We start from the raw sequence: 23080 nt of genomic DNA on the forward strand, positions 1-23080 counted from the left end.
AAAATTGAAATGGTACTTTCATTAGCTTTACAAGGAAGTGACCAAAGATCTATTTTTTACACCTAAAAAGTACTCATTAGCAAACTAATCAGCTATGCTACACTGTACAATGTTGAACAAGCAAAGGAAAAGGGAGTGCAAAAAAAAAAATGAGAATTAAAACACCTGCTGTAATACACAATTATGTACAACTTTGCCTCCCTTCATTGCCTCAACAATTCTGCATCCCATCTACCATATGAAGTACTCTGTAAGAGGAACATATAAAGATCTCGCAATGTTTCTGATGTCTATAAAGGCATGAAAAACTCACGCCAGCGGTTGAACATGGAGATTGTAGAAAGTACCAATCTGCAAGAAATGCAGGGACACCTACAGAAAAGTATGCCGATGATATTACCAAAGGGGAATGGGAGGTGTAGTACTAACAGTAGAGTTAAGAGGCCACAACCAGTCTCTAAACCGTTGCTAAAGTTGGAGTTAATTAGGTCCCTCATTTTGGATGGAAGTCATAACAATAATAAAGAGAATAATAATAATATAAAAAATGGCATCCCCAGTTGTTATATTGAACAAACCAGCACCACCCGCCACAAGTACCAGAACATAATACAGCCACCGCGGTACGGGGTGCATCCACTGTCGTCTATCTTCCCTCACCACCCAACTCCCTCTTTGATGAAAAAAAGGAAAGGAAAAATTGATAAGGGCGGTCCTAACAATGAACGTTCGTTTTTAAAAGGGTCAAACTATGGATTATTACTGGCAGGTCCCAACTTTGGGGGTGTGTTTTACAAAAACGGTCCTAGCAGGTCACCTAACCTGCTACAACAGGTAAACCACTAAAACCACCACCCTTGCCACCCTCGCCACCCTCTCCCCTGCACTGCCACCCCCTCCCAGCCCTAGAAACCTCATCCCCTGGTCCGTCACCCCCTCCCCCACCCTCGTTGCCTCCTCTCGCTCCCGGCCACCCCTCCCCGCCCCTGAAACCGCCACTTCTTGCCTCCCTGCCGCCGGCTCGCCGGAGCCCGGCCTCCGTCCTGCCTGCCTCCTCCCTCTCTCGTGTCCCTCATTTCCCCTCTTCCCACGCAACACTCTCTCTTCCCCTCCCCCTAGTTCGCTGCTGCACCACCACCACTACTGCCACGCCACGCCATCATAAAACCCCTCCACCGACCCCCATCCCCTGCCTAGAAAAAAACAAGCGATTAAGTTAGGTGGGGGTTCGGGTGTTTTCCAGCTGCGGCCAGACAACGAGGGGAGGCAATTGACAGTCGGGGGGTGATTCTGTCGGCATTGTTGGGGTTAGGGTTGGCGGCTAGGTTGGGGTCGACGGCTGGGGTTGGGGTTGACAGTTAGGGTGGTAGAAGGTTGTTGTCGGTTGAGGGAGGGAGGAGGTAAAATAAAAATTTCAATTATTATTTATTTAAAATCAAACACCCAATGATGTTGTGCCATGTGGCTAGGAAAAAAAAAAAAAACTTGTTTAGCAGGTTATAAGTCAAAAAGCCCGTTTAAACACCCCTCAAAGTTGGGACCTGCCAGTAATAATCCATAGTTAGACCCTTCTTTTGATGACGAACGCTTATAGTTTGGACTGCCTTTGTCAATTTTTCCAAAAAGGAAATGTGAGACAATATTCTCAAAAACCTGACATCTTCAACAACAGAAATACTTCCCAGGTAAATATTACATTTCAGCATTAGCATATCAAATTCCGTTGATTTGCTTTACTATATCGCTTCCGTTGCTTTGCCTTGGTCCACATCCGAGCTTGATTATATGTACCTAAGATATACATTTCAGCATTTGATATGCTAATGCTAAAAGGATATAGGAAGTATTTATCTCATTTAATAGGCTTATTTCACTACACCTGATTTGGCCCATATTCAACAACAGAAATACTTCCCAGGTAAATATTACATTTCAGCATTAGCATATCAAATTCCGTTGATTTGCTTTACTATATCGCTTCCGTTGCTTTGCCTTGATCCACATCCGAGCTTGATTATATGTACCTAAGATATACATTTCAGCATTTGATATGCTAATGCTAAAAGGATATAGGAAGTATTTATCTCATTTAATAGGCTTATTTCACTACACCTGATTTGGCCCATATTCCACTTTCGCGCCCAGCTCAAGGAATCTTACTCGCATTTACATATATGAGCCGAGCTAGAGGAATCTTACCTAGACTCTGCATCGATGTTGTTAGGGCCCCGTTAATATACAGATCAACGCCAATACTGAGCCCATCTATGAATCGTCTCAACCATTTGTGGGAACAAGGCACTAACACTGTCATTGATGAGATCTTGAAAAAAGTGTATGCTGGCTTCATCATCCAGGTCCAACCGGAACTTCTCTTGCAGCTAGACAACACCAATTTCAAACTTACAGAACTTAGTGATGAAATTGTAACCAGGCTTGCAGTGACTGATCTACGCAGAATCGCAGATCATAAAAACTTAGCAAGCGGAAACAAATGTTACCTTCAAAATACCCTTTTCAGGATCTGAAGCAATGTCAGGAATGTTAGAACCCGCCATCAAATGGAACAAATTTAAAATTAAGTTGCTGGATTTGCGAAGAATATTGTACGCTTCACAACAATATTGCTTGAATCTTGTGTAATATTGGCTGCAAGAATAAACAAAAAAGAAAACAAACAAAAGAAGTGGTAGGTATAAATTGTAACTCCTGATGCAATGACAAGGATACCAACATGAGATATCAAACAAAATCTGGAAAGTAATTAATACCTTTCAGCTCCACCCATAGCCTCAACCATCTCTTTACAAAGTTTCATTGGTGGTGGAAATGGTTTAGGGTCTCGACCCAATATGAAGCCAAAATCTACATGAAACAATCGTCCATCATCCCTCAAGAGAAGGTTGTCTAGATGCCTACAAAACATGAAGATTAATGAATTATAGCCCATATATTGTTCCAAAATGCAAAGAAAAAGACTATCCAGCAAACAAGAAAGAAACGAAAGAGAACAATCAACAGAAAGTACAAGGCACTGAATGTACAGCACAAAAGCTGCACATCCTGAAAAATTACAGAGCCCCGCAGATTAGGGTGTAAGGCTTCTATGTTCAACATGGAAACAAGAACAAACAACTTCAGGAAGGAATAGTTTCATAATCTATGTTCAATAGTTTCTAGGCGTAACGAAACTTTTCAAAACAGCCAAAAAAGCTAAAAGAAAGTAGATATGAACCAGCCATACTACATGAAAATCAACTGGAAACGGACAATAAAAAGCTCAACTGTTATGACATCATTTTAAATGCTAACGGATTACCTATCTCCGACACCCAGGATGTATGTGATAACCGAATAACCAGCACAGCTCTTAATAAATGTTTCAAGACAGGTAGCAGTTATTCCAAATGGTCCATCCTCGTCAGGGTGGAATTTCTGAAGAAAACCAATGATAGTGCGATGTTCTGAAAGAATCTGGAGATCAAACAGAATATAGAGTTCAACTTTCCAGAAACAAAAGAGACCTCTGCACCTCATGGAAGGCAGGAAAGACACAACAAATACAAAGATATAAAGTATAATCATATTGCCCTGCTCCGCAATTTGGCTGCAAGGGAAGAAGTAGGGTAAGATTCAACACCTGAGCTAAAGAACGCGATGGTATAAATTCCATCATGCCTTCATCTTGCCCAGTTGCCAAGACTCTGTATGGAGTAAGATGGAGGTCAAGATTCTCCAACTTAAGCAACCGATCCATCAGAGAGACCATTTGAATTACCTACAAGATAGTATTATTACCATATTAGGATGAAATAGGAAAAAGTGTTCCCTCCAACATTAACTACATTATGAACTTCAAATATCAGCTGAAGGTGTACGAGTGAATAAAAAGAAGTATACTGTACCAATTGGTCTTGCCGCATATCATCTCCCTTCTTAAATATAATCTTACAACTTTCTCCACTAGAAGTACGGAAAGTCAGGCGTAAAGGGTGCAACGCGCTTTTAAATAATCCACACTCATTTGGAACAATCCCAGTAATGAGCACTTTTGGATGCAACGGGGATCGTATTGGCTTCATCAGAAAACATTAACATGTCAGTATTACAGAAAACAAGGAACTGCTTGATTTGACAAGAGTAAATAAATCATAAATATTTACAAAATACAAAGTAAAAGAAACAAGGTCTATCCAAGATATATAGTCATACGGTCATACCTCCTCAAAATAGGTAAGCTCACTAAGAAGACCTGAAAGAAGTTGTCTAAGCTTTTGCATTTTCTTTTGCGTACTACCACGCACGTTACGAACATCCCTCATTATAGAACACAACTGAGCTGTCAGTTCGGTTTCACGAACTAAACTTTGCCATAACTTGAATCCATCCTCATCTCCAGTGTCATCAGCTGATAGCTGCCAGCACGTTGATTATAAATGTAATAACAACTAATCAGAGGAATAAGCAAACATGTTTACCAGTTACATATTCACCTAGGAAATGAACTCATTTGCAGAAACATTAAGTAATATGTTTAATAACGCTTTAACATGATTCCCGCAACAAATTTACTTTCCCCAGGAAATCAACATTTTGACCTTCAAAATCTTACAGGCTTGCACAAGAAAAGTACAGCCAACTTACATATAGTATGTCAGTCACAGAACAAGCAATTCTTTCAGCTATACGTAAAGCACAGTATACAATCAAATAGTACACTGTACACGTGTTTTTCAAGTACCGCAAGTGTAGACTTTTACCAAAGACACATAATTTGGATGGTCGAGTTTATACTCCAAAAAATACTGCAGCGTAAACTGTTAAGTAAGCCTTTTCACGAGGGCGACTTCATTAAAATCATTGCAAGGTATTCTTTCCAATCACCTTTTTTTGTAAACTCGTAGTAAATCATATAAAGACAATTCATATTTCATATGACTAATTGTGCAAGAACTACATGACTAAGAAGCAATTTCCGATTTTCCTCTAGTCAGAGCATGAAAGTTGAAGTGTGCCTACCTTCAACATATTCTCTTCCAGCATTTCGTAAGTACAATAAAAGCGCTTTGCATACGCAGGATCGTGAAGTTCCACAGCGACATACCAACGAAGAAAACTGGCCAATTCAATATTTCGCAAGGCTGCAAATAGGTATTCAAATCAATCAACCCCAATATACCAGAAATTATAACCATTAAAGAAAGATGAAGACAAGAAAGTACAGCGCTGCACAAGGAAATGAGAAAGGCGCGATCTATCAGAGCGCTCAAATCGAAGGGCCTGGACTAACTGAAGAAGATAACACTGTAGTTCATCATCATCAGCTCTTTCAAGAACACTTACAGCATATGCACGAACCTGTTGAAAAACATCAATTGTATTAAATGTAATGTAGCTCAGGCATGAGATTAGAAAGAGATGCAAAAAGAGAAGCATAAGTGCCCCATCCACCTACCTCCACCACCCAAAAGAAAGGGAAAAGGTAGTGAAATGATAAAATGATAAAATAAAGGAACCTATGTGTGTAGTACCACAAGAATGCATGAATAGCAAGAGAGAGCAATAGCCTTACAAAGTAGATCCAAAAAAAAAGGAAAATAATTGTTTCAACTGAAACTATATCGTTCAATAAATAACCATTGGCAACACAGACCTCTTCACTTTCAAATACAGGAGATAACAGCTCCAGTGCATCACAAACATCAATGGTCTCCCATCTTCCCATCAGTTCAGTTGTCTGCTTCGCTTCCTGAAGATGCATCAACCACGTCAACACTGAGACTGACTAATAAAGTATTCTGTCACAGAAGATTCTTGAAGTACTGTTGTAGAATGTGGCAATCCAAATAAGGAATATCAGGTTATCAGAAGACAAAAAATCTGAGTGTCCTGACCTGTACATCACTCCATTCAACACACCGAAGAAACTTGGTGAGAGCTTTCTTCTCGGACATCAATGAGAATCGAAATTTCCACAGAAGCTGCTTTTCATCTCCACTTAAAGTCCTTGTTGGTGGGTGCTTTAATATCCTTTGTATCGCTCTTAACATTAAGAAAAAAAAAATTGTTTTAAAACCTTGAGCTTTTGTTGTGAAGATATATTAAACGAGCTATAGTAAGAAAGAAAAAGGGGATATCCAATATGAAAAAATACGAACAAGTAATTCCTATGAACACCACAAGTAAACCAGGTGTGTTGACAGCGAAAAGACATTGAAACACAACACATTGTTGCAGTTGCACACAGAATTAAATGATAATACATCATGGACAAGTACCACAGAGTTATCATTGGAGATACAGAGGACTTTATTTACAAGCTACAATGCTACTAAATCTTTAGGTTCTTTAGCTACATGTTAGATCAGATAGGTTAACAGTTATCGCAGTGAGGGTGTATAAAGAAATATCCTGCCTTGAAGAGGAAGGACAGATAATCTAAGCAATGAAACATGACATGCATTGAAATATCCTCTTTTCAGAACGACAGGTATAACATAAAAGAATAAATTACTACTCAAAAATTGTCTGAAATCGAAGCTTACTTCCTTTCATTGGAACTTGGTTTCAGATCTCGATCAATGATTCCACGAGTTAAGCTCCTAGCAAGTTTTATTTGTTTGTGCTCTGAAGGATTTATCTTCCCAACTTCTGGATCCCACACAGTAACAAGTTCATTTGCACCAATTGGAGATGGTAAGAAAACGTTTGGCCCAGATTCCTGCAATAAGATTAAAAGAAATCACCAACCAAGCCCACCATTATTCGAGGGTACATAGTCATAATCCTTATGTAAGAATGAATAATTAACTCATAACTCAACATCATTGTCAATGAAAACAACAAGGTGTGCATAAAGAGAAGGCCAAAAGATGTACGAACTTCTGTCAGCTGATTATGGAGTGGGAAATATCAAGATTGAAGTGACCTCAGAGCCCAAAAGCTACATAACAGTAACATGTTAGACTACTAGTTCACCTTTAGCAGTCCAGAAGTACAGCAGATTTCACTGCACAGCTTGACCGGAATTCCGCACCCTTAAATTATCAATAGCGCAACCCAGCAAGAGAAACCCAATAAAGCAATGATGGGCAATAGGCATTTCATGAATAAACAAAATCTCACAGTTTTTGAGGTCAAACTGTGAGTGATAATTTCTTTTGAGAAATAGTAATAAAATTAATACAAAAGATTAAAATTTAAATATACTTGAAAATATTATTTTCTTATAACTCTTGTCAATATATTTTGAGAGAGATCAACAAACAATGTATATTATGAAACTGATAGGAGTATATTTGTCGTGGTAAAAGACAGGATTTAGGCCAGAATAACAAGGAACACATTATACCCATTTCAGAAAAGCTTAAAACAAGACAAAATCAACAAGAAACAGACAATGCAGTAAAATAATCAAAACCACAATTGCCATCTGCAAATATATTAGTTGATTTCTTGATAGAGAAACACAATTTATCCAATCAAGTCTTAGGTTGGCAAACGGCAAGTAATGATAGCAACATTCAATCCCCGCAAAGAAATCACATAACATTAGTTCTCACAAACATTTAGACAATAAAAGACAGTTGCCGGTTAGGAAGAAGACTTAGGCCAGGTTCTCCTCACCTGATTTTTGCTGAACTGGAATTACTTTTACTGATCTAAAACTGAATTTAACACAATAAAACTTTATTTTACTGAATTAAAATGGTTTTTACTGATTTGAACTTATTTTCCTGATTCCCTGTTGTATTTTCTTAATGGAGTTATTAATTTTTACTATTTAAAACTTGTTTTACTATTTTCCTGATTCCCTGTTGTATTTTCTCAATGGAGTTATTAATTTTACTATTTAAAACTTGTTTTACAGAATCTTATTTATTTAAGGTTAAATGGAACAGGACTTTACAGAGTTTATAAAGAAAATAATATAACTGTAGACAATATGGCGTAGTAATAACAAAAGGGGTGAAAACAAAAGTTGGCATAATACAATTCAGTAAATATAATCAAGGAAAAACAAGTAGTTACCTGGAAGACAACCTGATGCTCGAAACTGCAAAAATCAACAACAACATATAATTGGGAACTCCTGGTACCACAACTTTCACGATCTTTAATCTTCTCCATTGCTTTAAATGTGAGCCGATCTAGCCAATCAACGCGTGGAATTTGTCCTCTTTCGTATTTATTCATAAGCTTCTCTAGACGCTCCAACTCCCCCCGTTCATGCCTAGGGACCTAGATAACATAGGATGTTCCACTAATATTCAAAACTCTGTAGGTTGTGAACTTCTAACAGAAATAACCATACAATATGTGACCTGTCTACATCAGAAAGAAATTGATTACCTTTCCAGGTGTGGAAGAAGGAAATGCTCCATCAGCTTCTTTCCCCAGCCACAGCCTAAGTTTTTGCTTTCCCGTTCTAAGTTGCTTCTTGCTGTTAAAAAGAAGAATTGTTGCTCCACCAATAAGCCCTTCCTCTTTGCAGCAGGAAACATCCCATACCTAAATTTTGAGAAAAGGCAACCAACAAACAGATCTCAGACACAGGATAAGACCAACCTGGGAAAATTATAATTGAAGGCATACTTCTTCCAAGAACCGAAGGGAAAAGACAGGGAACCACAAAAGAGTAAGTGCAACAAAGAAAACTAGCCTAATGGAAATGAAAGCAATTCATTCAGATTTCAGACAACCAGAAATCAACAACTTGCAAGTGGCAACTATACTGACTGATCTACAGAAGGATACTGAAACTTAGTAGCATCACGAAGCAAACTCATGGTCCATATTATTCAAAACAGCATGCTGGGGGTTGATCTCAAACAAAGTATTATGTCAGAACACAAAAGAAAACATATCCTTGTTGCATTTTGACTGATAAGGCAGAAAGGTGCAAACTAGGGAGTATATAGTGTAAAGCTACAGTCTCATTTATGGTTCCTTAAAAGACAAAACATACACAGAAAATAAGACACATGCACCTAAGCATTTAACAGGAGAAAAGGTAAGAAATAACTTGGTACAACATACCACGTAACAATTTCCATTAAAAGAAATAGAAGAAACTAGAAGGTACAAACTGGAAGGTACTGGTTACCGTAAAAGAAAGTTGTGAGTGTGCAGTGAGATCCCGATATTTGGTACTCAGTGTAATAAGCTCACTCCAGCAAAAAGACTGACCAGATTCCAGCCTACAAGAATGTTTTACATCACAACAGTTAAGAACTTAAGCTTAGAAAGAAGGGAAGGGGACAAAAAAATGCAATATTGTTTTGCAACCAATTAGTAATAAGCTGTCAAAAAATGTTTGGAGATTTGCTGAAAACAAAGGCTCTGTTTTGTTCGACTTATTTTGACTTATTTCAGACAAAGTAAGTTCAGATAAGTTCAGTAAAGTTCAATTAAGCCAAGGTAAGTTCAATTAAGTCCAATTAAGTTCAGATAAGTTTAGATAATATAAGTTAGCAAAAATAAGTTTTTTGAGACATTTTCACACACAATAAGTTTTTTCCGGATAAAATAAGTTCAGATAATATAAGTTCAGACAAAATTAGTCGAATTGAACGGAGACTAAATGGAATCATACTATACATCAATAAAATCTGAATATAACACAGGAATACAGGGAGCAATCAAAATTTCAAACTCTCATCTTGTATCTTTGCCCGAAACCAAAAAGAATTTCACCACTTAAAAAGCAATTACTCCGTAGTTTTTATCCAAAGATACAGAGACTTACAGTCACAGCAGCAAACAAAGAAGCTTTTCAATGACAGAGACTAACAACAAAACCATACACAGGACTACATGTAGGTTGTCCATGCCAATAAAATTACAGCAAGATCATTGCTAAAGGAAATTTTCCTACTAAAACACTAATGGAATGATCCACCAAATAATCCATATCAATCACAGATCAGAAGGCTTACTGTCTTTTCTCAAGAAAAGATACAAAAAATATCCGGGTAGAAAGCCCAACACGTAAGTGGACTCTGATAGTTAGGACAAATGAGCAATGCATGGGTCATTTGGAATACAGCTGCACTGCCAGCTCCCTGCATAGTATAATGTGGGCCTATGTGGCTGCTTCCAAGAATTGCATGGCCGCAGGTGTGTGCCATGTACTGGAGCAATTTCACACTTTTGACTTGTTTCAAAATAAATTTCCAGCTTGGTTTTACAAACTTTAGCACCAGTCTTTCAGACACTATACGGGACATAACTTGAAAAATAACTGTAATCAGGAAAAATAGTGTGTAACTACGGAAGAGGATTTTTTTTAATTGGATCAAAGTCTCCTAAGAGAGTATCCTAGTGAATTCCAAAGAAGACTAGATTTGTTGGCAATAATCAGTAAGAAGGTTGGAGCTTTTAATTAGGGGTATACTGGCTAACCAATGTTGCTGTACAATATCAATATGAATTAGTGCGTACAACATTATCGGCCATTCTAAAATATCAATGCAGCATCGAATAGACGAATACCTCTTTCAACATCAATATAACATTACAAAGCGTTTCATAGTATTCAATACAACATCAAGTAGAGCTTCACGATCCCAATGCAATTCTTTTTTGAAATAGACCGAATTTGTAATGCGTATGAAAATGACTAAAAATATTTAGACTTAGTATCAGGGAGACTGAGAGAGTATAAGACAGTAAGACCTGGTTCTCATAGGTAGTCCAAAAGAAGCACCATCGACGTACAAGGCGCATTCAACATAAAGTTCCCCCCTCCTCTCATCTGCAGCATAACCAGTGTCTACAGCAGCTTTGATCACAAACACGCAAATAATAGTGGCGATTATTATAACTTCAGCAAAATCTCTTATCAAACAAATTCTACTTGCTTCAGAAAAAATTCCCTAACTCTTATCACAAATCTAAGTTCAAAATTGTATCATAATTAACAAAATTGTCTTGCAACTTAGCAGCAGGAGGAAATTAAGACTTTGAAATATCAAATTTATGATGATTTTTTAGGTCCCCTCCAATGATTTTTTAGATATCATAAGGCACTGATGTACATGGAATTCAATCCAAGTTCTTGTTCGACCACCTAAGACTTTTACCCAACTAAGCTAGTTCCCATCGACTTGTAAACTAATTTCCATCAGAAAACTAGAAAATGGACTCGTTTGACTAAAATTGAGCAACTGATTTCCGAAAATTAACAAAAAAAAAAAACAAATTAACAACTAAGACAAATGGCAAGGTTACTCGTACCTGAAATAGGAGATTTGAGATGGGGCAAAGTGCCCTCCAAACGATCAATTCGGAAAGTAACAGGGAGGTTGATATCGCAAGACAGGAAGAATCTGAACTCGTTTCCGCTCATTGTTTCTTATGTTATTCAGTAAATTTGGCAACGCATCAGACCGATAAATGATGATTTCCCCCAATTTGCAAGACAAGATAGATAATTTTCAATTGAATGATTATTTTCCCCAATTTGCAAGACAAGAGAGACAATCTTCAATTGAATGATGAGTTTCCCCAAATTGTCTCCGAACACTGTAATAGTGTAATTTGATTGAGGGGAAAATCTAGCAGAGGGAAATTTAATTTAGCATTAGAAACACTGGGTCGCCGGAGATAATATGTACTTGCACGTCTACGGATAAAGGAACGAGTGTTAAACAATTGTAACACAACCAATTGCTTGTGTGATTGGGGCTGAACTTAGTAAGGAGAACCGTGTTCGGTCCTCCGTAATAATAATTGGGAGGGGATTGGAACCTAACCACCCAAAACTCGTCACGAATCCGGATTAGCCCTAACGGTGAACCGGATGCTAACACAAAAAAAAAAAAAAAACAATTGTGACACAATTACTGAAATACTCCCTCCATCCCGGAATAATTTCACTGCCTTTCTTATAAAGTCTTGCAATTTATAGAAATTCCAAGCTACTAGCTTGATCATTGGAGTTGAAATGATAAAATAGATTGGCCAAGCAAATTAGCTTAAATAAGCTAATTTGCTTGAAAAAACTTGGCCAATGAAATGATATTAACTTAAATTAAATTTAAATATTGATTGACAAATATGAGTATAAATATCAAGCTAGTAGCTAACCACTAAAATACTAAATAGCTAGAAAGGGAATTAGCTTGAAATATTATGTGGCATGACAGCTAATTTAGAAATTAGCTTACCGTTAAAGATGCTCTTATATAAATGGTAAATTTTTATACGGAGTAAATATTACTCCAACTACCCCTTCACATGTCATTTTGTGGTCTCATGCACCCTCCCCTACTCCCTTACCCCCTTTAAAAAGTTTATACGTATCTCTATCTATATTTAAAAATAACTCACTATCAACTACTCCCTCCGTCTCTTTTTGTTTTTTACGTTTTCCTTTTTGGGTATTTCAAAATGTTCTTTACATTTCTTTTTATACCATCACATAAATAACTTAGTATTCTATCAAAATTTGTGTCCAATTATTATTTTAACCAATCAAATTCATTGGGTCATTTAATTTCTCACACTTTTCCATTTTGACATTAAATTTTTCTCATTTCCCAACATCAGAATTTTGATAAAAGTGAAAACATTATAAATAAACGTAATTTATCTCGTTTAAATAAAAAAAATTGAGGAATTTCAATGCAGATTAGTTATTCGTTAAAACGCGTGAAAAATACCAAACGTAAAAAACAAAAAGAGACGGGGGGAGTACCATGTAATTAAATAATAAGTCAATTACTCTGCATTAAACTCTGTGCCGGTCAAACCGTTTTAAGTATTCCGGAACGGAGGGAGTATACACCAAAACGTACCGTCTAAATGGTGGAGAGAGTGTATCTCTTAAATAAATACGGCCGAAAAAGGCAAGTGCATCCCTTAAATAAATAGAGATGGAGTACTCCACTGCTCCAGGATTTTTTTTTTTTTTTTTGAAGGTACTCCACTACCAGTGGCGGCTCCAGTATGGGTTCAGTGGGTTCAACTGAACCCATACTGGAAAAAAAAATATTAACTAGTTTCTGAAACTAGGAAATATGTTATCTATATTTTAGCGCTAGTATTACTCAAAAAATTAATTCTGAATCATTGGTTAGAGAAGCAAACTCACAGAGAATGGACGCAGGTTCGATTCCAGTGAGATGGACTTTTTGATTTATTTTATTTATTTTTCTTCCTTTCTTGTTTACTTTGTTTCTCACCCCTTTAGCAATAGTTTTAAACTTTTACAAATACATATTTTTATAAATTCCTATTACTATACTTCTTTCAAACTTTGAAAATTATAAATGGCTTTTGTTTTATTCATTTTCTTTGATTTTTTTTTAAAAAAATTATTTATCTTATGTACGGAGTACTACAGTACGTATAAAACCTGTTATTTGTACACAATAAATCAGTAAAATTTGCTAATGTACGTTTTGCACCAAAATATGACATGTTTTTAAATTTTTCGAACCCTTAATACAGATTTTCTGGCACCGCCACTGTCCACTACTCCAGTAATTCGTGGACCATTGTCAAGGTACTACATTTATTAGTGGATTGTGGACAATAGTGCACAATAAGTATAGTGTAAAAAGAATTATGTGTACAAGCAAAAAAAACACGACCTTGCGACAAAAGAACATGCGATACATTTTTTACATTTTTTTGTTATAAAATAATATATTATTTTACTTTTTATTAAATTTATAATTATAAATATAAGTATATTAATTCATGTTCTTTTTACATAAGGACGATAAGGTAATGTTCTTTTAGCTATGCATGTACTTGTATTCTTTAAGGTGTGTTATGTTCACTAGCTATGTACCATGATCTACCTTTTTAAATTGCGCCAAAATCATAAGATGATACAACTATACAAGGGAGTATTTGTGGGTTGAATTACTGAATTTTACGTGAAAGGTGGTTTTCATGAAATTTGGGTGACATTTTGTGACAGATAGATAGTGACTTTAATCACCAATCTATTATGTATATAAATTAAAGCTTTAAGAAAATCTAAGAAAGTTTTCATTCATTTATTTATGGAAATTTGGTGAAACACTATTTTTAAGTTTAGTGATTTTGTGAATTTCTATCTTATAAAAACATTTTAAATTTTAACTACCTTATAAGTTTGGTTTGTTTGACTAACACTACCATTTCAAGTTTTTCGTTAATGTTTTCCGTCTTTGAACTCCACTACAACGGTTATTTAATATGGCAAATGAGAAAAAACAACAAATGAACAGAGATATTTAAAAGAATAGAATAAATATACGACGGAAAACATTGACGAAGAACGTCAAATAAACTTATAAGGTAGTTAAAATTTAATAAGTTTCTATAAGGTAGCAATTCAAAGATAGTGTTTCACAAAATTTCCTTTATTTATTAGGTATGTTGACATGGGCTTCTTAACATTGCAATCCAAATTCCTCACTTTCCTTTAGTTTTTAAAAGAGTTTCACTTTATATACTTGTACCAATTATTGTATGAGACCACGATTCTCTTATACAGATCGATATAATTCCGTTTGATTAATAATTCGTGTGATATCTTAAGTTTCAACACAATAAGTCAATAACTTACTGAAATATATACTACGTACAAAGTATAACCCTTGTTATCCACTTGATCAAATATTTTAATACCTATAATACCACTGACCATTGTATAGCAACAAACTCTAAAGGCATACCCTATACTAGGGTTATCAAGCTTCGATCAGTAACTTAGTATTTTGACCGCTTAGTCAAACCACTCATATATACATGAGTGGTTGTTTCCCTTCGATCAATGATATAAATTGACCACAAAAACGAATAATACATGACATAATATGGATAATTAAAGTTTAATAATTCGAACGGCCATGATATGATTGCACTACGATCACTAGATCAGAAGATAAAAGACTTTCATATGAAATATAATCATATTTATGTCATTATCAATATGTATAGGGTAATATACGGATATCGCACAAAGATTTGAGACTAAGGAATAAGTCTATGGTTGATTAAATTGCCATTTGCCACATTTGTTATATATATCAACAAATCAAATAACATATATAAAATGAAAAGGAAATTAAGAAAAAGACATCGATGATCAATATCATCCCCCACATTATTGAATGCTCATCTTATTACTTTGTACTTGTTGTTATTAATCTCTACTCTCACCATCCTAAATTACTCTTTAAACTTACCTATGCATATAATTTTAGATGATAGTGGTTGTTTGGTTATCAATTGTTATTTTATTGAAAAAGTAGATGTGATGGGAGTTAGTGAGATATTTTTTAAATAGAATGAGAGATGGGGTGGGGACAAAAAAATATTTAGTGGGAAGAGATAGACAATATAATAATTGTGTGGTCATTCCTAATTTAAAAGTGTAACAACAAATCTGGAACGGGCGAAAAAGGAAAGTGTAACAAATAATCTGGGATGGAATGAGTATTATATAAGTGAATATGTGAGATTATTTTATTAAATCCACTTTTGGTGTCCTCCTTGAATTACTAAAATGCCCTCCACACTTATAGAATAGAATAGAGAATATAATGACAATCTACCTAACAGAAAAAGCCCAAAGAAGCATTTTAATCAATCTAACACCTTAAATAAATTCTTATCATTTTAATCAATATGTTTATATGCGTTCAGCTCTATCTAACTTATACAGTATGTTTCTTATATTTACACTCATCACATTTATATAATATTTTTTACATGTTATTTCAGGTTAAATATAATAACACAAATATATTTCTTATATTCGCACGCATCGTATGCATATAAATATAAGAATAGTAATAAGAAGAGACATGGCCAAAATTTTGGGTCCCACTTTTGGACCATGACTCCATGAGTATGACTACACACACAAGGATATCAAGCAGGTTTGTAATTGGAGGATGAATTCAATGAAAAATTCAAAGTGTAGCTTCATCGATTGAATGTTCCCTCATTAAAAATAAAGATAATACTTAAAAGGTACAATTCAAGTAGTTATTTATGAAATCAATCAGTAATATAAAAGGGAAATTTGTAACATGTTGATCATAAATAATGCAAGAAAACCATACACATAAAATGAAGCACATTACTTGCTAATACTCGATCCGTATTACGGAAGTAGTATTATTAATACGTTGACCCAATTAAGAAATAAAATACTTCACTCGATGTCGATACCAGTGATAACTATGGAGTCCGTTCCTGATTTAGGGACAATAGTGACCTGAATAGAGTCGTCGTCGGTGGCATCAAGGTCTTCAAGGAGCTGGTTCAATGCCAACTTGAGGACAGTGTTCTTACCCATATCCTCCTCTGCCATGTGGCTCATGTCACCTCCACCTCCACCTCCACCATGGGTTAAGCTGGTGAAACTTCCAGCATACTCAAGATTGATTTTAGTCTTATCCTCGGGTTTATAATCAGTTCCATCATTGATATAAACATCAAACTTGATAAAATCCTTTGACTTTCCTAATTTGAAATTTATAACAAGAACCTCCTCATGTTCCAGCTTGTCTTCCTTTGTTCTAGACTTTTTAGGCCTATCGACCTTCGTTTTTATGACCGAGTACTTTAAGGGCAAAGGGAGCATCACCTTTAATTCCGTTAAAACCTTTTTAACTAGAGAAAACGTTCTCGTCTTGAGTCGTCCCCCCAGCAGCGGTTGTCGTTGTTGTTGTCGTTGTTGTTGTTGTTGTTGTTGAGTAATTGACATCCATGGCAGTTCCTGATCTTCGTACTTGTACCCGAGTCTCTCCGTGTCGAAACTATCCCTGACATAAACCCTTACAGGGTTAGCGTTTTCATCGTAGAAGTAGAAATACGCATTTCGATAATCATCGTATTCAGGCGTCTTAGGGAAGTTACCCCCATGGAGAACGTCAGTCCAAAGACTCCACATTCTATCTACATTAGAGTGATGACAATAAAACAAAGGGTCACGTCCAGCAGACCAGAAGGCACCCATGTCTTGATTACCCTTAATAGTATTACTTCCGGTCCATACATGGACCGAGTTGTGAGGCATACGCTCAAGAATCCCAGCACCACTTACATCCCCCTCCATTTTGTCTCCTGCACGGTACGGACTCCCTAAGAAGAGCTCAGCCTTGTTTGGATCGTCGGAAACACTCGGGTACACCATCGCCTTACGCATAAGCAATATGTTTTCTTCGTATTGATCATCTTCATTGACATCGGAACCTTCCTCGTCGGATACAAACGACAAATTCATCATCTTGTCAAGGTGGTTTGTATTCCGGTTAGGATCAAAGAGGGGAGAATCCATTTCTTTGAATATCTCAGGGATACGCATCCCATCACGATGATCCCAATTCCAGTAAGGCAAGGCGAAATCAGGTTTGTTGATCAACTTCCCAAGGATCCTCTCGTAGAAATAGAGATACCATCTATGGAAAGAAGGGAATAACCAACTAGCGTGGACCTCAAGTCGAGTATCATTGTGACCGAGTACCGGATAAGATCCATCACAATAAGCACAATGTACCCTAGCTTGTTGCATGTGGCTGCGAGGGTCGCTCATTGGGAGTGACTTCATTATGGCAATTGCTCTTTTATAATCATTTAGCCATTCTTGGTCCTCGTAGGCTTTGTGTGCTGGACGCCGAACCTTCTTCACGTGGTTATGATAGTTCTTAAACTCGAAATCTTTCGTTATGTTGAGATCGAAGGGTGGAGGGCAGCAATGATCACCAACTGACCCGTCCCATAGGGCGTCACTCAGGGTACATTTTTCCACGTCAGGGAGAATGGGGGCAGCTAGGGTATTATAGTAATTAGCTCCCTCACTCCCTAAGGCAGCATACATGCCACCTAAACCAAGGAGTATATTTCTCCTATCTAATAAATACGGTGTGTTTGTGTTAGGGTTTTGAATGAGTTGAAATTGGTTATTGTCATCGTTACCATTGTTGTTTTTTGTTTGGCACGAGACTTTTCCGTTTACAGATCGAACACCACGGTGGTGATGAGCGGAAAGTTGGGGTGTTTTGGGGAGAAAAGGGTTGTTGAGGAGGATGGAAGTAGTGGTGATAATGGTCGGAGAAGAGAGAGTTGCCATTTTGCAACTAGCTACTAGCTAGAGGGTTAAGATATTTGTTGTTGAGGTGGGAGTATTGTGTAAACCTTAAACGGTATTTATAATATACAAAGGTTGCAAAATAATGAGCTACGGCAAATGAAAAGAGGAAAATTCAAAGTTTTGTAATCGGCCATCATTGTTTTCTTACCGCTAATCCCACATTTTCTTAGGTTCCCTAAATATTGCACTATAGTTGATTTTAATATAATCGAATTATGTATAAATAAAAATTATAAAAAACTGATATTTAGAAAATATATATACTCCCTTCGTTCCTTAATACTCAACCTGTTTTGACAGGATACGTTTGTCAATGCATAACTTTGACCACCAATTTCTTTAACTACATATTATAAAAACTCATAAAAATATTAATATTTTTAAAATATATATTAAGATGAAGCCAACAATATATTTTATACTAACATTTATTTTCATATACTAGAAATAAAATAGGGTTAAAGTGAATTTGTGAATAGCGCAAAATGTCAAACCGGGTCGATTATTAAGGGACGGAGGAAGTATCTGTACAAATCTAACAAGATGCCGCATGACTACAATTTTCCTTATGTACGAATCATAAAAGATGATCAATGATCTAATATAAATCGTATTCATCAAAATTCTGTCAACTTATTGGCTATTCTATTCAAGATGATAACAGTTAAAGGAGAAGGATTGATATGGGAAACACTACAATATTTAAAGGAGAAGATTGACATAAATCACTAACATGCCTTTGCAGTAGTTATTCAACCCCCTTTTGTTTTTATAAAATTGTACCATCAATTTTTTGAATGATAATTGTTCTCTAAACCATTATTTGTAAAATATTATGGCTTTTGAAAATAACAAGTATCAATGGCTATATTTTCCTAGCAAAAATGTCCTTATGCTTTTTGCAAAGAGTGCATTTTATGCGGCTATTTAGATATTTAGGTACTAAATTTACAACTCATGAGTTAAGGACATTGTAGAGGAATATAAAAACACTCAAGCACATATACTTGATGAGCTACTCAAACATCTTTTATAAAGCTTTATATCTCATTTCAAGTGGCTCTATTGCGTAGATTTGCGATACAATTAGATTTTTATACAAGCAATACTTTTGCTAAACATAATTTATATAGGAGAATTTACATAAATTAACAAGTGCTTATGTTTTATGTAACATTTTTACGAGATGATTTTGTATACCTTGGGGGACTGTGCGCGCTAGCGCACAGTCCAACAACTAGTAATGTAAAAAACAAGATGGTGTAATATATATGAAACAAAAATATTTTTAATCATTTTCTCAATATCACGTGGAAATGGCTATTCATTGTCGAATAATCCATATAGATATTTTAAATCCAATGTATTATGCAAAAAAAGACACAAACAAAAAACAATTGATTTCTTTTTACGGAGTAGTTTTTAGTATACAGCTGGTCTAGCTGGTCCATATTGATTTACAATTCAATTATACATGTGCGAATTTGAATATCGTGCATTCTGCGAGTCCTTTGGATGTAGCGTCTGGTGTTGGTGCTACTTGGTTTATACAAGCTGTCTTGAAAGAGTATCCGTCTGCCCTTGGTAGAGCACCCTTAGCTTGGATTAAAGCATGTAGGAATGGTTATCGCGAACACAAATTCTTATTTACAATGGGTGTACAATAAATATTGTACACCGAAGTAAAAGTTAACTCAAAATGTTTAAAAGTTACGCTCTTTTATATGTAAAAGTTATCTATTTTTTAGTGATATTTTTTCATTTTAGTAAAATTTATTTCTTCTAAATCACTAATAATGTATAAAATTAATCATTTAACCCTTTAAAATGTTTATCTATAAATTTTTTTTACTAATATAAAAGTTAATCAAACTAGGTTAAAGTTACTTATAAATGGGTAAAAGTTATCTTGGTGTACGATAAATTTATTGTACACCTTGCGCACGCAAGACCTTTTGTATCTCGAATCCCTTCCTGCCTTTATTGACCATAATCCTGGAAGTTTTAGAGATATTTGTATTAAAATTTTGATTATGACATGTTATTGTAAGACACATCTTTCCATGCTGTGTATATAAGCTGATCGGTGTGTTGAATCAGTTTTCATAAACTACATGTATGCAACACATAGCGCAAAACCTGAATCTCAACTTGAACCATTTATGTCATACTTCATTGTTTCATTCGATCACTTCTTTGCATATAAAACGTAGTGTGTGTCATGCGTTGCACCCCAAGTCTCACTAGGTAGTTTGTAATTCGGAATGCATTCGTTTTTTTGTTGTTGTTCCCAACTACGTAATACTCCCTCCATTCCTTTTAGTTCTTCCTGTTTCTATTTCGGGCGTTCCTATATTTTCTTCCTATTTCCTTTTTGGACATACCTTTTTAGCATAAAATTCTCCAGCATCCCTTATTTAATTCATTCACATTTCCCTATTCAACCACCCAACCCCACTTTTATGATTTTTTATTACTTTATTAAAAATATCCTCTCTCTCCATTTCTTTATTACTTTTCTTTAGGAACGGAGGAAGTATATATAAAAAGAAAATTGATAGATAAACAGGGTAAACGGTTAAATGATAATTTTATACACTATATTAGTGATTTTGAAAAAATATTTTTTTTGCTAAAACGGAAATTTTTATCATTAAGAAATAGATAACTTGTACATATATAAAATGTTAATTAAACATTTTGATTTAATTTTTACTCTGTTGTACTATATTTTATATACACCACGATCAGCTCGTAAATAAGAATGTAATATTATAAATTCAGTATATTGTACTTCCTGTGTTCCTATTTACATGACACAATTGGGTTGTGGAAACTATTCATACAACCTACTTTGACTATATTTTGTGATTTATACTTACGAAAACACATAAATGTCTGGTGGAGTGGGATCTTAATGTCTTATTAGATTCGTTTCAATAAATATTTTTTAAATATCAACTTTTTATAATTTTTTCTTATCCGCAATTGAAGAGATTAGTGTTTGAAAGAACGAAAGAATTTTTTTAACAAAAGAAATAAATAAAAAAATTATATAATAAATTAAATGATCCATATTTGTGTAGCCTCATACTATAATACTCGTAAGTCGTAACTAATACTAGTAGCGCTTTCCTTATAAAGTCGTCCCAGAATACTTGCATTGTTTTTATAAATGACATATTTTACTAATTTTATATTATTTCTCTCACTTATCTAAGGTCCCACTTTTATTTCTAAGATCTTAAAAAACATTAAAAAAATCATCCCACCCCACCAGCCTCAAAAAATCGACATATTTTCCACAAATAACTATATTAAAAAAAATACCTAATATCAATTATCACCTAATTAAATAATAAGTCAATTAAATTTCATTAAACTATGTGCCGATCAAATTACCGATACAAGTATTTCAGGACAGAAAGAGTACAAAATGAAATATAATAAGTAAACTGCAAAATACTTCGTAGTTCATACTCCATAGGGAGCTCATACACTTACTCCAAGGTAGGTCTAGTCATCATACCCTGCAATGGACAATAGACATATCAGCAAGTGAAATTTCACCTTGGGGGGGAAACAACTGACTTTAAGGGGGGGGAAATTTGGTAAATACCGCCATATGTATTAGCGGGATTTATTTTTACCCTACCTCCTCCCAAAAATCTGCCGCCCAATATTTGATTTAATTTTTTACAAAAATTATTCTTTTGTTTTCCTCATAACCTCCATTATCGTTCAATCGGAAGTTTTACAAGGTAAATTTTTCTCATATTCTAAATGTATTTGCTTGTTAGCCTTTCAAACTTTAATCCTCCAATTAAGAAACAACAACTATATTTTTTTCGTAAAATATATTGCAGATCTGTTTTAATAATAATAAAAAAATCTTAAATATATAAAAATTTCAATTACTTCAGTTGAATTTAAAGAGGGAAAAAAGAATGAGGTAATAGGACAAAGCAATTAAACAATGGTTGAATCGATTGATTCTTGAAGACTAAGAAATGGATCGACAATAACAAGGCAAAAGAAGCAAACTTCGGTATTACCGATAATGAATCGACCTTAAGCTTAATGTGTTCATGGAATTGAACAATTGATGATCTAAATGGAGTTGTAATAGCGCAAAATAAGATTAAAGAGGGGAAAAAAATGTTCAACGGGATTAGCAGAAGAGGCAATGAAGAAGGGATCCAAAAAAGAAAATGGATCAAAGTCTCAAACACTTTGGTTTCATCGCCGTTCACGGACAAAAAAAATTAAAGGAAAATAAGTTTGGTTTTTTGAAATTCAAAATCAAAATGGGTCTGGAAATTTTGAGTTTGATTGGAATCTGACTAGGACATGACTTGGCAAAAATAATCAATTACTCCCTCCGTCCCGGAATACTTGACCTGTTTTCCTTATCGGACCGTCCCTTAATACTTGACCTGTTTCTAAAAATGGAAATATTTTAACAATATTATATTATTTTTCACTCCACCCCTATTAACCCACCTATCCCCTTACTCTATACAAAAATTAATTAAAAATTCAACCCCTACTCTCCCCCAACCCCACCTCTTAACCCATCTCCCACTAACTACATTAAAATAATACCCCACTATCAACCACTACCTATTAAATTAAATAAGTCAATTCAAGTCCCTTAAACTCTGTGCCGGTCAAACCGGATCGAGTATTTCGGGACGGAGGGAGTATAACAAGGGTATGATGAGTGTATGTGCTTCTCGATAGACATACTAGTCTGATACACGTCCGGAGCTGGACGCCTTGACCCCTTGCAAGTTGGCAAGTTGTTAGTGTAGACTGTTAACAAGAATCACGTGATCATCCCCTAAATTTCCATGAGATTTGGACATAAAAATATTCCTTTAGTTTTGTTTTTTATGGAGAAAAGTTGTTTGATAGTTACTACTCCATTAAAGGTCTAGATTATTGATGGACCTATTAATCTTTTCTACTCCTGTA

At 35.2% G+C, this 23080-nt stretch overlaps 2 protein-coding genes across 4 annotated transcripts; both read right to left on the bottom strand.

Moving 5' to 3' along the window:
- LOC110782962 (phosphatidylinositol 3-kinase, root isoform) lies at positions 1-11640 on the bottom strand. 3 transcript variants are annotated; one of them, XM_021987251.2, is made up of 18 exons: positions 11239-11640; positions 10678-10774; positions 9107-9200; positions 8353-8511; positions 8032-8241; positions 6546-6721; positions 5895-6042; positions 5654-5749; positions 5223-5358; positions 5020-5141; positions 4221-4415; positions 3906-4076; positions 3641-3778; positions 3320-3474; positions 2772-2915; positions 2502-2649; positions 2200-2381; positions 1-372 (listed from the first exon to the last, which is right to left on the bottom strand). In XM_021987251.2, exons 1-17 carry the CDS (start codon positions 11348-11350, stop codon positions 2244-2246), a joined length of 2439 nt encoding a protein of 812 aa, XP_021842943.1. In that variant the 5' UTR covers positions 11351-11640; the 3' UTR covers positions 1-372; positions 2200-2243. The 3 variants fall into 3 exon arrangements, with proteins under 3 accessions (XP_021842943.1, XP_056683121.1, XP_021842940.1); XM_056827143.1 differs by having other exon boundaries at positions 1-2024; positions 10678-10783; XM_021987248.2 differs by having other exon boundaries at positions 10678-10783; positions 11239-11639.
- A 4353-nt stretch (positions 11641-15993) lies between these two features.
- Positions 15994-18126, bottom strand: LOC110782963 (polyphenol oxidase, chloroplastic). The gene is given in 1 exon segment (NM_001405341.1): positions 15994-18126. A coding segment is annotated over 1 exon segment (1920 nt). The 5' UTR covers positions 18083-18126; the 3' UTR covers positions 15994-16162.
- Between the last annotated feature and the right edge of the window lie 4954 nt (positions 18127-23080).

Source organism: Spinacia oleracea, chromosome 1, assembly GCF_020520425.1.
Source record: "Spinacia oleracea cultivar Varoflay chromosome 1, BTI_SOV_V1, whole genome shotgun sequence".
Lineage (NCBI taxonomy): Eukaryota > Viridiplantae > Streptophyta > Magnoliopsida > Caryophyllales > Amaranthaceae > Spinacia > Spinacia oleracea.

Excerpts from the sequence above, each read along its gene's own strand:
- LOC110782962 (XM_056827143.1), bottom strand. The coding sequence starts at position 11,350 with ATGAGCGGAAACGAGTTCAGATTCTTCCTGTCTTGCGATATCAACCTC. Across the intron at positions 5,750-5,894 it reads TTGAATGGAGTGATGTACAG|GAAGCGAAGCAGACAACTGA; the intron begins GTCAGGACACTC and ends ATGCATCTTCAG. Across the intron at positions 2,382-2,501 it reads CTGAAAAGGGTATTTTGAAG|CTGCAAGAGAAGTTCCGGTT; the intron begins GTAACATTTGTT and ends GGTGTTGTCTAG.